The 16,680-nt window shown below is 39.9% G+C and overlaps 1 protein-coding gene and 1 long non-coding RNA gene across 3 annotated transcripts; both read left to right on the forward strand.

The window, feature by feature from the left end:
- The first annotated feature begins 1,931 nt into the window (after positions 1–1,931).
- Positions 1,932–13,621, forward strand: LOC122880440 (retinoblastoma-like protein 2). Of its 2 annotated transcripts, none has more exons than XM_044205579.1 (14): positions 1,932–2,192; positions 5,252–5,374; positions 5,791–5,897; positions 6,289–6,392; positions 6,625–6,762; positions 6,883–7,047; positions 7,251–7,320; positions 7,459–7,577; positions 7,891–8,070; positions 8,983–9,054; positions 9,383–9,443; positions 10,663–10,823; positions 11,739–11,903; positions 12,119–13,621. In XM_044205579.1, exons 2-14 carry the CDS (start codon positions 5,301–5,303, stop codon positions 12,311–12,313), a joined length of 1,611 nt encoding a protein of 536 aa, XP_044061514.1. In that variant the 5' UTR covers positions 1,932–2,192; positions 5,252–5,300; the 3' UTR covers positions 12,314–13,621. The 2 variants fall into 2 exon arrangements, with proteins under 2 accessions (XP_044061514.1, XP_044061523.1); XM_044205588.1 differs by having other exon boundaries at positions 7,474–7,577.
- A 317-nt stretch (positions 13,622–13,938) lies between these two features.
- LOC122880450 lies at positions 13,939–15,058 on the forward strand. Its single transcript, XR_006378938.1, has 2 exons — positions 13,939–14,577; positions 14,871–15,058. It is a non-coding gene; the product is annotated as an uncharacterized LOC122880450 (long non-coding RNA).
- The last annotated feature ends 1,622 nt before the right edge of the window (positions 15,059–16,680 follow it).

Here is a 16,680-nt window from a genome sequence, read left to right on the forward strand (position 1 = left end):
CATCCATTGCTTGTGCATTTTATCCATCATCTCTGCTCATGTTCAGCCGTAACCAGGACCCACATAAACACTGGAGTTCACTCAAGCCGAAGTACCTTTTTGTAACTTTCTCTAGCACAACAGTGCTCGCTCTAGGACTGCTGTTACACAGTGGACTGTTAGATACATGTTTCAAAATGATTTCTGAGGTGAGGTTTCTGTTTGGACTGTGGGATAACAGAGCGCCCCTCCTGTGTTGGGAAAACCCCACTGAATTAACTCAGTCTGTTTAGTTCTTAAGTATTGCTGTAGCACCGTTCTCTAGTGGGTGAAACCATGAACAACCCAGTGGCTAAAGACACGTCTGATTTCTAATGTTGCTTTGAAGTGGTTTTCTTGTATGCCTGTTATATATAGACCTCGTCATGGGTTTTGCTTGCAATGCTATTGCATTTTTTTAGTATTATTACTAACAGTACAGTATTTTTCTATGTCTGAGCAATGAACTTAAACATGCCACTGTCATTTTGTATATCTGCACCTCTGCTCTCTTTAAACTTGTAGTGCCCTTATGCAAACACCCAGCCATTGCTACTTCTGCTGTATGTGATTGATCTAATGACTTTTTGTTGCCCCACAGCGATGGGTTTATGGATTGATGACTCTGCTGAGCCTCTTTTAGGACACAAATGGGAAAAAAATGGTAGACATAAGATTGGACTTTATGCTTTCATTTTGCTTTTCTTTCATTTTGTTTTTCTCTAGGTTGTACTGTACAAGGACTCCCAAAGCACTGCTAGTGCTAGAGAAGCAGTGTTGAATCTACGCTAAACATAGACACAAGTAAACAATGACCAATATGCAAGAGGAATGACAAAACTCACACTACTGCTGTACAGGGAGGTTTTCTTTCAGTTTTCATACGTGTAAATCACTGAGATGACAAAACTAGCATCGTTGGTTTTGTAATTTATTTCAAGCTTGATAATATCCTAAATGTCACCCTGGTCTGTTGTTGTCTTTATTTCTTTCTCTTTTTTTTTTTTTCATTGGACAGTTGTAATATTTGCAAGTTTTGGTCTGTGTAGTCAAAATAATACTTTATGTAGTGCAGGAAAACGCGTCTTAAAAGTCATTTGTAATTTATTGGATTACTTTCTATGAAGTTCTATAGAGGAAATTGAGGTTTAATTATTTTTATTAAACATATTCTTCTGACTATCAATTAAGTGTGCCTTTGCCTGTTGCTTTGTCTGGGGGCCTTATTTAAGAAATCCATAGATGTCAGGAACTTTCTAGCACTTGTCCTCCTCACGTGTGCACTTTGTTACTGTTTCCATACTGGCACTCACTCTAGAGAGATTCAGTGGCACTGTTCAGGCCCGTGGGAGAAGGCACAGAACAGTCTTTTCCTATGAGCTTATCTGAAAGCCCTTCTAATGTTTCTTACTATAAAACTCCACAGTGGCAGAAAAGAAACTGAACCCATAACTGTAGCATTTTTTTTTTCCCTTCCTCCCTACTTCTAAGTTGAAATGGTTCCTTTTTTAATCCAAGTGCTGGAGTTAGAAATCAGAAAACAATAGTTACTAACATAACATCAATATTCAGAGTGCAAGTAGCAAAAAGGAGCACTATGTAGCTATGTAATGCAACATGTTTAATGTTCACTAAATCTTAAATGCATCTAGAAATACATAATTGGTTGATGTTGCCAACATTTTTTGCACTTTATATTGCAGCTTTAAAAATTCATAATATACTGCTGTTGGAAGAAAGGTCCATCTAACTTATTTTTCTTAACCAACACCACATGCTTAAAAAGACTGTTTTGTCCCGGACGTCAGTGCATAAACAGCTGGCAGCTGAACATCTTTGTTAAATCAAAGGGTTAACAGGTTTTCCTCTCTACTGTAAGTCCTCCATTCCTCCCCTTGGTGGTGCCAGGTGGCCTGTGTAAGTCACTTCTACAACACAACTGTTCAGTGCTTATCATAGCAACCAGACACAGATGACAAGTTGGGGCTTGTCTGCTGCTGAGAGAGGCCAATGGTCTGAACTTCCTCAGTCTGTAGAGCAGCAGGGTGACTGCTCCGAACCCTGCTGAACCTCTCCACTGCGACCAGCCGGACATAAGAGACACACAGGGGATTCCTAGATCAGAAGACCCTCTTGTTCTTGAACTCCCCAAAAACACTCAGTGACCGACACTGGTAAGTGACTTTCAACCTGTTTATGACTTGAGTTTTCTTGTGTTAAGTGGAAAAATTCAACTTAGATGACATGACTGACAAATTGCATGATGAGTCAGCTGACAGTTTTAAGCAAAAGTAACACTGCCATCATCCACCCCCGCATGAGTTATAACTGACCTTCTACAGTTAATAACTGATTATTTTAACTGGACAATAACATTTTATTGAAAATAAAAAGCAACATTAATTCATAGTTAACTAAAGTGCCATTTAAATGTTAAGCACGTGTCTGAAAGTGAAAGTAATGCCTATTTTGATGCAACTTCTCTCTTCTGATGAAGGCCAGTCTGGAAGAAACGGGAAATGGGTGTAACCCATATGTATTAGCAACAGATTATCCATTATTCAGAGTGAACATTTATTATTTACACACATTACTGAATTTCCAGAAAAATAAAAACACCAAACAAACATGTAGTGTTGTATGTGGACAGTTGTTTCTTTCCATATGATGCACATACATGTTATGTTAAAGACAAAAGACAGAAAGAGGTAGATAATGAAGCATGACAACAACAACTCTTGAGTCCCATCAGTTCAAAACCAAACCGAAGCTTTGTTTCAGTCCAGTTTCTCTCTTTTGTGTAGACAACGTGCTGTTGACTGACTGTGTTTATTTTATTTTCTGGGACTCATGGCACTGGCGGTCCTTTTGTAATGACGCAGTAACCCATCTGTTGCCAAAGAAGGATAAACAAAGATTTCTTGACAAATCAGAGCATTTTAATAAGCTAATGACTGGTCAGCCTGAATACAACAGGCTATGATTCATAGCTAGAAGTAGCTGTGTGCATACTGATGCCTTCAACTTCCTGTTAATCTGTGTTAGTTGTAAGTGTTGTCTTGCTTTTGGAAATACGTGATGCTTTGTATCTTTTTTTTTTTATATATGCCAGTGTTTCTTCTCTCTGTGCCTCATACTGATTCTTATTTTAGTGTCTTAAGACCAACAGAGAAAAACATTCAGCTTGTTTGACCCCAAATGATTCAAATACTGACATAAAATGGAAAGGGAAGACAGACATTTTCTCTCTCCATTCTTCCTTTTCTATTCCTTCTGAACTCTTTAGTCAGTCTAAAAGATTTGTATCCACAACTACAATATACTGTACAATGCTTCTACCAGTTATTTGAAATGAAGATAAGTAACATAAGTAAACTGGTCAAATATTCGCTAACCTAGACATCTGTTCAACAAAAAAGACCGCACATGTGGATCTTAGGTCACACCCTGGTACACGAGGCGCCCATTAATATTAACAATAAAATCTTAAAATCCACTCTGCACAAACTTGAACTTTGCCTGAGGCAGCAGATAAATGAGCTGCAATAATGACCAAGAATTACTGCCATTAACAACTTAATTTAGATCATCACGAGATAAAAAGGACCTTATCTTGGAAATGTCTCAAGATAAATGAATGAAGCAAGAGTGAATAGCTGTCTCGCTTGAGCATTAAAACAAAAGGTCAGAATCAAATATCAATCCCTGAATTTATGCTACTGAGAGTTTTGAATGCAACAGAGTAAAGCTGTGTGTCACAGGTGGAAGAAAGTGTTTCAGACTGAAACAAAGATGGTTGCTAATGAAAGATATTAGCTGTGAAGCCACATTTCTTTGAACAAACGAGGGTAATTCAGGAAATGCTATTTAGAATACCCGACTGACTGTAACTATTCCAAGTATCTCCTAAAGAAAGAAAATAACTGGCAGGCAGGTGATTTCATTTGGAAACATCTTTTTTTTTTTTCTTCTTCTTTTTTTTTTTAACTAAATCTGATGAAGTGATGGGCTCAAAATGGCTACACGAAGAGGAAATATTAGGGAAATTACCACAATAAAAGTTGTTGAGTATGGTTATATTTGATTAATTAACGTAAGTGTCCTTACAGTCTCTCAGCTCGTGTTTCCTTCTCTGTAGCTCACTCGCGCATGTGTCACTGTAGACTGAGGTCTGTCTGACTCAGTGAGGACAGTAACCCAGAGTGATAAACAGCACATGTGGGAATGATTAGAGGAACAGAGATTCCATTCAGGCTGGACACAGGAGGGGAACAAACACACACAGATAATCTGAAATGGTAGAGGTAGAAGGGGGCCTTTACCGGTAGCGGAAGGAGTATTCAAAGTAAAAGTACCAATAGGCCTACAGCGATGTAAAAATACCCTGCAACAAGTTGAAGAATGTGGTGATGGAGATGACGTATCACCTGAGATATTTTGTCACATCATACAGCCCGGGACACAAACTCAACTTAACTGTCAGCCCCCTAAGTGCTGTGATTGTGTGCTGAAATCTCACGGTAGGCTCCGTGCTTGTTTAATTAATCTAGTAGCTGCTTACAGGCACGAGTCTTCCGTGGCATCTAAAATGTTCCTCTTGTGACACACTCAGCACGACAGTCACCATTCAGCCAGGCTGGAGCAGTGGTCCAAGTACAATAACACGTGACTGATCAGAATTGACAGTTGAGTCCAGGAAATAGAGATGAAATAATTCAGGTAAATGAACAGCATAGGGGCACCGAGGAGTTGTTGATGACATGGCTACCAACACAGCTAACACCCTCATTAAACCGTTTCAAGATTTTTAGTTGTCTAGTACATTTAACCCAGACTACAGGCTTTGACATTTTGGGAAAGACGCTTATTAGTTTTCTTGCCGAGAGTTAGATGAGAAGATTCCTACTACCCTCGTATCTAAAGGGTAGTAGCAATGTCAGCAAATGTATTTCCTGACAATGTCAAACCTTTCCTTTAAGGCCCTTCAGAAACCAATGGGCGACATCATAGACAGCATGTTTATCTACAGTCATGTGGTTTTGGTGCAAGACACAGTTTCTAGTGCAAAACTGTTTCTTTACTGATATGACTATGCAAACTATGAAAATGACACATTTTACCATTTTTACAAATTGTATTTATGGTTCATTGACTTAATTTGGTCACTTACTGTACTGCACCGCAAGGTCTTATGTGCCCTCTCAGTGTTTCTATTGTTCTTTTCCTTGTTTAGGTGCCCAATCCTGCTCTGACTCTCATCCTGTGTGAGTGTGGAGTTCACCATGGCAACCGAGCCTCAGGGTAACCTGGAAAAGCCAAGGTTTGGCCCCAGTGACCGCCTGAGCGCTATGTTCAGGTTAGCACTGCAGTCTCACAGTATTACTCATACAGTGGCCATTTTGTTTGTATGGAGTCTCAGAATTACAACATTATCTGTGTAGTTATGTTAGTATACAGCAAGTGTTTTTATTTTTACAAAGCTACTGACACCGTTAGTTACAATACACCGCAATAGACCTTTAAATATGTCATCAGGGCTACTTACTGTATTTAACATCTGGTGTAATGGTAAAAGGCACACAAGGTAACTGCACTGAGACAAAGGACTGTTTCACTATGTGTAAACATGTTAAGTTGAGGAGGTTTCTGTATAATCTTTAAATTCTTTGAGAGCTGTTACAGTTGTAGTGAGGGCTTTTAAAACCCTTGTGTGGCCCTTTATTTACTTTAACAACTCCCGTTCATTTAACTACTATGATTCCTCTGATCCAGGGCCTGCTCCAGAGATCCAACCGAGGCCATTAAAACCAGACTGAGATGTATTCTGCACACATTTCTGCAACACCTCAAGGACAACGCAGGAAATGAGAAGATCAGCGGTATACTAACATATTCAATGATCATCAAACAATGGGACAAGGGGATAATAACTTGAATGTTGGGGATAAATGAAGCCGGTCATTCAAATATACAGAAACACTGTTATGGCCTTCAAAGTGTTACTGGTTTATAGCCCGGAATTTTATGATAGGCAAAAGCAACAGTGCCCAGTCATAACAGACACAACAGACCACATTTTTAATATTTACTGTCTTTATCAGAAGCAACAACATGTCTTTGAGCACAGCAGGGAACCACTGTCTGCTCACCTATAGTAAATCCTTACATGATGAAAGAGCTGGGTGCTTTTTAATGACAGGTATTGTATTCTGGAACAAAGCCCTAGTTGTTGATACATGTCACATATAATCCATGTGATACTGTTCACAGACTTGGCAGCAAAGTGCTGCTGTGAAGCCGGAGTCTGGTATTACAGGATCCTGGAGAACCGTGCCAGTCAAGAAAGGAAAAGGCTGGGCATCTGTGACATCTCAGTGAGTGTACTGCCCTCCTGTGGCCATAACTGGAACTGCTGTCTGACAAACACCTTTTCTCCACACTAGGGGCACTGCATGATCACTGAGTGATACAGAATTAGTTATACTACATGTGTATGCCCTTCTTGAGCCTTTTTAAAATCAAAGTTTTGATTTATGTATTTTTTTAAATTTGTTTTTTCTTTGAAGTAAAGCTCTCGTGCTTGTGATGTGCATGTGTTGGTTGCAGGTCATCTTGGAGAATGATCTTGCCCAGCGCTGTCTGGTGGCCTGTTGTTTGGAGGTTACCATATCCGCAAACCAACTACCATGTGACTTCCCTCTGCTCCTTCAGATCTTCAATCTGGCACCATACCACTTCTATAAGGTGTGTTTCCAAGCTTTTTAGCTTGATATATATTGCCCATGATATAAGCGAATGTGCACAGCCAGGATTTTCAAACGTTTGTCATGGTTTGCTCCATTTTGTTTTCCTACGGTCTGACAGGTGATTGAGCTGGTGGTGCGGGCTGAAGTGGGCCTGCCTCGAGGGGTGGTCAGACACCTCGCCCAAGTGGAAGAGAAAGTTCTGGAAAGTTTGGCCTGGACCAGCGACTCACCGCTGTGGGAAGAAATCAAAGTCAACGAGGGCCATCTGCCCACCTGCCAACAGGTTGGCACTAACACAAAAACACTTCACCTGGCACCCAGAGGTATCTAAGATTTAATATGCCAGTTTCTTCCAAGGTGATGCTGGTGACAATTTCTGAGTAAGATTAAATTAGAAATATGATTAAAATGGTTCTTTCTACTGACGGAATGATGATTTATCAAAATCCCATACGTGGCTTTAATAAGGGCTTTTGTTATCTGCAGGTGATGCCTCCTACACGGCTTGAAGATCCAAAGAGAACAGACTTGCAACCAGACGAAAACCTACCAGGAGGTATAAATTAAAATCTCCTTTTTGATTACATTATTGTAATTCTATTGCATTTAATACATTTTTAATACATTCCTCAATTTGATACACTCCTCAATTGCAAACTGACTACAGTGTTCTTATTATGGACTGACTGGTCAGTTCTGTTTTTGCCAGTGGATCTCAGAGCTGAACTGTCTGCCGGCACTGACCAACAGCATTCCCCATCAGCTGTAAACAGGCCTCGGAGAAGCAGCCCCCTCCACCTGTTTGCTCGCAAGGTCAGTTAATCTACCACACCATAACAGTGTGTAAAAGGATATTCTATTCTGTGGCATTGAATCTATTCTGTGTGAATCTGTAAGCAGAAAACCTGATATTTTTACATTATAGATGGGTCAAATTATGCACTAGTTGGTGACAGACCACACTGTATTTTGTGCTCTGTTTAGCTCATGTCCAACTGATCAAATGGCCAAACTATGCTTTCACTATGCCACGGGGTGAGTCTGGGAGTGTAATCATTTCTCAGGGGAAGTTGTTGGGAATATTTAGAGATATGTTTCCTGTGATCATGTTTTCTCTTTGCCTCAGGTTTACAGCCTGATGGGCATTCGTCTGAGGGAGCTGTGTTCCATAATGGGCATTTCTGATGAGCTGCGGTTGAAGATCTGGACCTGTTTTGAGCACTCTCTGGTCTACTGCTGCACTGACCTCATTGTAGACCGTCACCTGGACCAAATGCTCATGTGTGCCATGTACATCATGGCTAAGGTGGGCTTTGATATATCTGAGAGAAGCCTCAGCACTTTTAAAGCTGTTGGTTTGTTAAACACGTTGGTATATATGCAGAGATGTCCTGTGTCTAGGGGCTATTATTAGGTGTGAAGTGGTAAAAGTTTTTAAAAGTTAACCTAGGTTACTATTTTACACTTTTAATTATTGTGGTGTGCTGTACTGATGCAGTTAATGAACCTGCATGAATATTTACTACTAATATATTGTAAGATTTTTTCCCAGGAAGGTGGGCAGTTTGACTCAGATTTTGGCATGCACAGTAACAGCACCTACTCAGTATCCAAATGAAAAAAATCCCACCCCCTCCCTTCAGGCCTCCCTCCAAAGCTCCTCCCCCAAACCACATTTCCATATGCAATGAGTGCACGGGGCAGAGTGCACACAGCTGGGCAGGTAGGTAGGTAGACAGGCAGGTAGGTCAGCCAATCATTTCTTTCGGGCCAAATGAAATGATTGGTTTGGCTTATAACAGGCCTGTGACAGCCACAGATACTGGATTTTGTTCATACCCTAGCTTTAAATAACTGACAGATAATGTTTGTGACAATGGGTTGGAAATACACTAAAACATGTAACTATAATACACTTTACATTCTCACATACCTGATGATGCAATAATAATGTTGATTTATTAACAATATCCCGTAAAAATAAGAAGCACAGTATACGATTAATTACATTAATTTTCATTCATTTTACTATCACACTGTCACCCCTCATAAAGTGTTCATTGCTTGTCAGTGACATCGTGTGATTGAGGGACAACCAACTTTGTGTTTTTAAACACCTGCTGCTAATAAAATCATTGATCCAGATGTGACACTTTTGCTTAGAAATCATTACAAAGGACATAATCAATTATTAACTTACTTTGCGTTGCTTTTACAGATTACCAAGGTGGAGATACCCTTCAAACACATAATGAAGTGCTACAAGTCTCAGCCACTTGCCTGTAAAAGTGTAAGTTGTTGGGGTTTTTTTTAGATTATTCCTGCCATCTCTTTAGTATGCAACTGGATTAACTATGAATGAACAAAGTCATTGTCATCTTTGACCCATAAACAAAACAGTGTGGTTGATACATAGACCTGAAGTCAGTACGCTTCCATCTCAGGAAGCTGATTTGTATCCAAAGTGTGACTTAAGATGTTACTGAACATTAACATTATCATCAAATTGACAGGTTACATGTGATTAACATATTGAAAGTGTGTTTGAGTTTTTTGTGTCTGTGTGTTATGGCTATATTAGTTCAACAGTTATGAACGCAGACATTTTCTGTTCTCAGGTCTGCAGAAATGTGCTGATTTCTGGAAGAGAGACAGAAAATTCTCTCACTGGAAACAACAGTAAGAAACCTTTTTAGTAAGAAAATATTTAAAAATACACTTACTCAGCTGCGTGCAGGAGAAATAGCATGGGACTTCCTCTCATTACCCAGAGATGAATCAGTGTTGATATGGGACATTATGATACAGTTTGGTATAATGCAAGCTGATTTTCACATATTAAAGGCAGAATGTGTGGGATTTGTCAGTTGCTGTTTGTAAACACACAATTCAAAGTTGGCCCCTCCTCCGCGGCTCAGAGACAGAGCGAGCAACGGTGGTCGACCGAGCTAGCTAACAAGTGAATGAAGAGAGAGAGCGGCTTTAGGGAGAACAAAGCAGTGAATCAGAGAAATAAAACGTTATTTTCTGATTGTTTCACGGCGGTTACGTTCTAAAACACAAATTAACACGGACACACCTCCGCCAACCCTGCGGGAAGGAGCCACATTGCCTGATTTTGTGTGAACATGCAGCCGAAGCAACACTTCATTCTGTCCGCCTCTACTATGCCTGTGTGTGTGTGTGTGTGTGTGTGTAGCTAGCTCCATAGTCTCGCATAGCCAGACCTATCTCCACACTTCGTTTTAGCGCTGTGGAGATACATCCACGACACAGACAGAATACCGAGGAGAGGGACGGAGACATCGATGTAACCTGGTCGCTACGTTTAAGACCTCAAAGCATGCGCGCTGTTATTGGCTGGGGGCTGCACACCACTGCCCAAAGGTTGAAACGTCCCGAACACTGCAAACTAAGATGAGACTAAGAAAATACAGGCAGAGGGCGGAGTCTCTGAAGACACAGACACAGCCACACACTTCTAATGGGTCATAAGTGATTATTAAGAGGGATTATTTTTGTGTGAGTCTATACATTGTTTTTTTTAGAAAGTCATACTCATTATGCATTTAACAAATACATCTCTCAAAAGTACATACAGTACATTTATAGTATATAAATGTATTCATTAACTTTTCTTTCTCCGTACTCATATATAAATATAATTGTGCCTGTTTGTTTAGCATTTTAGTCACTGGAGGATTCCTACTTGATATTTGAAATATATTATTTTGTGCCAAGTTGCTAAAATAGTGCTAATTTAATAACAGATAGATAATAGAATACATGTTCCCTTTAACTGAACTCCTTTAGACAGCATATCTAGGGTCAGCCATAAGTCAAGTTTTACTATAATTCCACAATGAAAAGCAAGCATTTATCACATTGTTGATTACAGATAATGGAGATTACAGCGACAGTATCCTGACCCCCAACACACCTTCAAAACATTATCCAGGACCTTGTCAAGAGGAGAGGGGCAATCTTATTTACTTTTACAACCAGGTCTACTCGAGAAAGATGCAGCACTTTGCCAAGCAGTTTGCCCCAACCCCTGGAGTAAGTGAACCATTTTTAGTCTCTGAATTTTGCCAGAGTATGAACAAACTGAGGAAGAAGAGAAGGTAACAAACTAAGGTCACAAAAACCCAAATTCATGAATATGTAAAATGTTGCAATATACTGTATCACTTCATCTCTTAAAGGTCCAGTGTGTAACATTTAGTAGGAGCTATTTGCAGAAATTGAATATTTATAAGTATGTTTTCATTAGTGTATAATCACCTGAAAATAAGAGTCGTTTTGTTTTCATTAGCTTAGCAATAAGCCTTTTGTATCTACATGGGAGCGGGTCCAGTAGGCAATTTGAGGGGGGATGAGAGGGGATGCCACCCCCCTTGTTAACCTGCTCAAAAGATGCTCTGTGCTTTGTCTTGTAGTGGCTCTTCACATTGCTGCTTTTAATAATCGCCACAGTCTCAGAACATATCAGACATACTGGTTTTGAACTGCCTGTGGGAAGATTGAACATGTAAGAGTCTGTCCATTCATGATTAAATGCTCTGTTTCCGCGGTCTACTTTTCTCTTTTTAGAGCTTGCCATGTGTCTTTGTGCTGCAAATTGAGTGTTTATTTGACAATTTAATAATTATACATTATTTCATCGTTTAGGGGGGCGGGTGCACTTAACAAATTGCCTACTGAGCCTTCCATGGACGTCAGCATGTAGCACCACCATGTTTCTATAGTATCCCAGAATGGACAAACCAAACACTGGCTTTAGATAGGGCCGTTTGCATTTTTTGCAAGTTTTGCAGCCACTGTAGTTTCTCCTACACGCTTGGAAGGGGAGGGTAATGCGAGCAGTATTCAAATGGTTGCAAACTGCAATTTCACCGCTAGATGCCACAAAATCCTACACACTGGACCTTTAAAATGGGATTTTATAACATATGCTGTGTCACTCTTGTGTAGGGAGACACTCCTCCTCTGTCTCCATACCCACGACAGTGGAAAGCATCTCCTCGCAGACACCGGCTGTCCAGCAACCACTCCATCTACATTTCACCGTACAACGCAGAAACCCCTCCCCCCTGTACACCTGGACTCTGCTACTACTTCAACTCAAGCCCCTCCAAGGTCTGTCGACATAATGTTGGAAACCTTTTTAACGATCAAATTGTCATCTTGAAATTATATTATTTAGTTTGTGTCGAGTGTAGATTGAAGATACTGGATATACATTTTCATTATGCACTAAGTAAACACCTTCAGTAGAAATTATTAATTTCATCATGATTGAGTGATTAAGTCACAGTTAAATATTGCTACAAATATCCCTCCTGTTTCCACAGTGTCTGCGTGAGATCAATAACATGATCAAGACAGGCAGGTCACCCAACAGGCGATCCTGTGTGGTATTGTTGGAAGATGGTCCGCCAGCGAGGAGGCGTCGTTTGGAAGTCTTGCAGAGGCAACTAAGGAATGTGGTGAACGATCGTGTGGCAAGACGGGACCAGCACCAAGCATTTCCAGTTAATTTAGCCTAACCTGCATTAGAGCAGAGAGGAGCGTGCAGTCTCACTCTGCTCCTGTTTCTGAGATTATAACAACAATGGCAGGTGTTAGAGGGAAAGCACAGAGCAGCTTTGTCTTCCTTTACAGGTATCTTAAAAAATATTCCTTTGGGCCGAATTCTTTGTCAGCTCAAGGTGCTGTCTGCAGTCTGAGCTAAAATTACACCTTTTTTGCTCTGCACTATTTCTGACACCTACTGTCTAGGTGTCCTTGAACGAGGCACTTAACCCTCAGCTCAGTGGCCAATGGTAGAAGACTGTAGTCGTCCTGGGCAGCTCCCTGGTGTAAGTGTTTGATGTTGTATGAATATGAAGTAGGGCATGGCTGGGAAGTGCTAAGTTGACTTTCCTTGGATAAATAAATGTTAGACTGAGAAAGGATGTTACCAACTGAACTGCAATTAAAACTGTGGGACAAGCATTTATCAAGCTTTACCATGGCCTTAATGAATACTTGATTCAAATTGATTAGAGGCACACAACCGTGGAGAGGTAATTCTAGTTTACTTCTTCACAGGAATGAAGGGAAAGTGTACAAGTTACGTTGGTTAGTAAGTATGTAGACAGATTTGAGACACTAAAGAAAATCTGTCTGAATAATAATACTTTCATATCCCATCATCAGCTCCAGCCATTACTAATTGCAATCTTAATATCGTGGTTGATTCAATAGTACATCAATCAAAAAAATTGCACAGAGGAATTTTATTAAAGTCCCCCTCCACTCAGAAAAGTGTTTCACTTATTGTCACATCATTTGGATGTTTGACCTTCACTGTGCAGAATGATGTACTGAATGCGCAGCCTGACAGAAGTCTCTCTAAATTAAATCTGAGTTTAAGACGTGTGCTCAAGCACAGAACTTTGTGACATCACAACTAGTTTGGAAGCCAATCATGGTCCAGCATTCAACCTTCGCACAAAAGTGTGGATGTGGAAACTTGAAACCTCCAGGTCACATACACTGAGAATTCACTTCACAGTGAAATAGGAGACCTCTTGTGTTCAGGAGTGAAACCTTTCAATCATTTTGTTTCTGTTTTTTCTGGATCATTTAACTTTTTTGTTTAAAAAAAAAACATATCAGACACAAATTATTATTTAAAGCTGAGTATTTTTATGTGTGTAAAACCTGTCTGGAGGTTTTGTAAATGTTTATAAAAGATGTTAAATCGAAATACTGTTCTTGTATAGTGTCACCATAAACTCTACTTTTTGGAAAGCAATCAGTGTGAAATAAAGGCACGTTTAACAATAAACATTCATTTCATTTGATGATAATTATATGTCTCTATAATATTCTTATTCAATAATTCATTCTCTTTATTCTATGGCAAAATTATCACAGACATTTCAAGCAAAGTTCCCTTTTTAGAAAGGTAATGAGAAGCAACCACAAAACCTGTCTTTACTTGGCAGAGCAAACAGCAAGGGACTCACCAACATATTTTATAGTATAGACTGTAATTTTCTGTTTAAATATCATTCGTTTTCATTTTTCTGTCTCGCACTCCACCGTCATACAAAGCTGTGTATCAACCAATCTAATGAGCTACTGTTTCTGTTTCCCCTTTACTGTATCCTAAGACCCAGTAGACTTGTAAATAAGATTCTGCTCTGACATTCGCTGACATGATACATAAAATTCATAAATTCCTCTGACTGAATGAAAGCAGAAGCTCCCAGCAGATCCATTGTGGGAAAGTTGGTAACCATGGCAGCCCTGTGATTGACACACAATCCCTGTCAGTGTTTATCAGTAACCATGTTTTGGCACGCTACTGAGTTAATTCTCAACCAATGTTGCTTAGGAGGTAATTACAAAAAGGCAGTACGGCCAGCAGACAAAGACTCGTAAAATAAAACCAACACACAGTCAGGAGCCCAAACTCAACAGGAAGTCTCGAGGTTGCCATAGAGAACAAAGGCACCTGAACCCACAACACTTACACAGGTTTTAAGGTTATGACCGGTGTTTTAATACTCTATACGCCTCTGGACTCCAGTCAGCTGAACAGCACACTGTAGACTCTTAGACATCATGGGTTGCAACACAAGCCGAGGTGCCACAGTGGTGGACCCTTCTGAAAAGCCAGAGGAGAGGCCGAAGACAGCCACTTCCACCAAGGAGGCGTCTGCAGAGGAAACCAATGGAACAACAGACAAAGACGAGGATGAAAAAACGGGGAGCTCCAGCTGAGTGCCATCTTTACACCCCAACCTAAACTCTTCTCAAAGTAAGAAATATGATAAATTACCTGAAAACTGTGTTGTTTCACTGTTTCCTTATTCACAATCTACATGAAAAATGTTTTCCCATTTTACTTTCATTGTTTTCAGTCCTATCAATGGAACAAGGATATAGTACCTCGCAAAAAAGCAAGCAATTTATGACCATCGCATTGGGGTCACTTTGATACAATCACCTCTATAACTTGACCGCCATGTCTCTCTGAGGCTATTTGACATGACAAATGGGCTGTGTGGTGACTGAGATGGGCTCTGTGTGTCTGTGTCGCTGTGTGTACAGATTGGCCTGTCTGGGGTGAAGGAGGGCCTGTCAGCAGGAGGAGGCGACGCTGCACTACTGTCCATCAACCTCTGTGTCATCTGGGCCAGCCACACACACACACAAATACACACACTTCTGAAGAAATCCACCTCTTGTGTTCATAATCCAGAAACTATTTTGTGATAAATATACTGATTCAAATACTGTGTTGTGTTGTTGTGTACCTGTGTTGCCTTTATGTTCTTTTCTAGCCTTGGTTTAGATCTTTGCACAACCCCCTGCAGAGTACTTTGCATCGCCTTTGTTTGTTTTCACAGCCGTTATATATGTTCATTCTCTCCTCCTCCTCTGAGGCGCTCACACACCTCTGGTCAGGGCTGATAGTTACAACACACTCTTTCAAACGCTTCCAATTCTGCTGCAGGCTAAAGCAGCAGCCCTTAAGATAGTCAGCTTATGTTTCAGCTGTGGATACCTTGCAGCTCTCCAACTACATAGCATGCTCTGCATATCGGAAGACTGTTACTGCCGTTCATCTGAACAGTCAGAGACAGCGAGTGATTTATACAGCAAATAATGAAATACTGCCATGAGTTGGGTTACAAAAATGTTCAAGCACTTTCCAGTCTTTGCCACCAGAGGGCATGGACAAACACTGAAGTAGTTCTCTCTTCCGCCACCAGGGAGCAGAAGTGATCTTTCCATGTTGCCATGAGACCTCTGAGGCTGGCTCCATTTGCTGAAGACATTTAATCTGAAATATAGGTTGTAAGTTTATTACCAGCTAGTGAATGGAGCTAGAATGGAATAGCCATTTCACAAAGCCATATCAAAAATACCCATCTCAGAGGCAGTGGGAAATTACATGAAAATATTACCATTATACAAATGGAAAGTGTGATTGAATAATGTGCTGGAGAAGATAAATGAAAAGCACTTTGTTGGAAAACCTGGTACTAAATAGATTTTTAATTTCAGAAGTGGGATAAAAGAAGCACATTTTTACCCCATTTCACTGCCAATTGATTAGTGGTTCCACATCTGCAGATAGAGAGTGGGCCTTATCGTCTCATTATCAGTTAATTAATATGCATGCACACATGCCAATTATCTTTCCTCTGCCATTTAGCAGAAATGAGACATTGATGTTTTAATGGTGCCGGAACGGACAACTCCTCTGTTACTTTAAAGACAAGGCAGGCACATTGATTGACATAGCTGGGAAATGTTAAGAGAGACGATTGAATTAAGAGCAACCTGAGACACTTGATTATTATATTAATAATTCTCAGCAGCTTAGACATTTGCTGTCCCTTTCCAGGGGCTGTAACCCTGTGATCAAAGTTTTTTTTGATGAACTCTCTCTGAAAAATACAAAAAGGCAAGGCTTATGGTGCATATTATATATATATATATATATATATATATATATATATATATATATATATATATATATATATATATATATATATATATATATATATATATATATATATATATATATATATATATATATATATATACACCAATGAGAATCCATTATGGAAACATTTTATTTGAAGGACATGCAGAATAGCAAGCTATTAAATTTTTCCACTGTGCCATGACTATTAAAGGACCCAAGGCCACAACAAGTGAAGCAAACCCAAGATGAAAGTTATATTAATCATTATTCGGTTTACTGTACTGTGCGCGCTGAATTTATGTTCATGAGTCACCGGCCAGTGTTATGTGCCAGTGAAATAGGCAATATTATGGAAGGAAGCACTATTGACATTTTTCATTTCTGCATAAATGCTCCTGGTTGCACATTATGCCCAAGGCTGTT

Source organism: Siniperca chuatsi, linkage group LG1, assembly GCF_020085105.1.
Source record: "Siniperca chuatsi isolate FFG_IHB_CAS linkage group LG1, ASM2008510v1, whole genome shotgun sequence".
Taxonomy (NCBI): Eukaryota; Metazoa; Chordata; class Actinopteri; order Centrarchiformes; family Sinipercidae; genus Siniperca; species Siniperca chuatsi.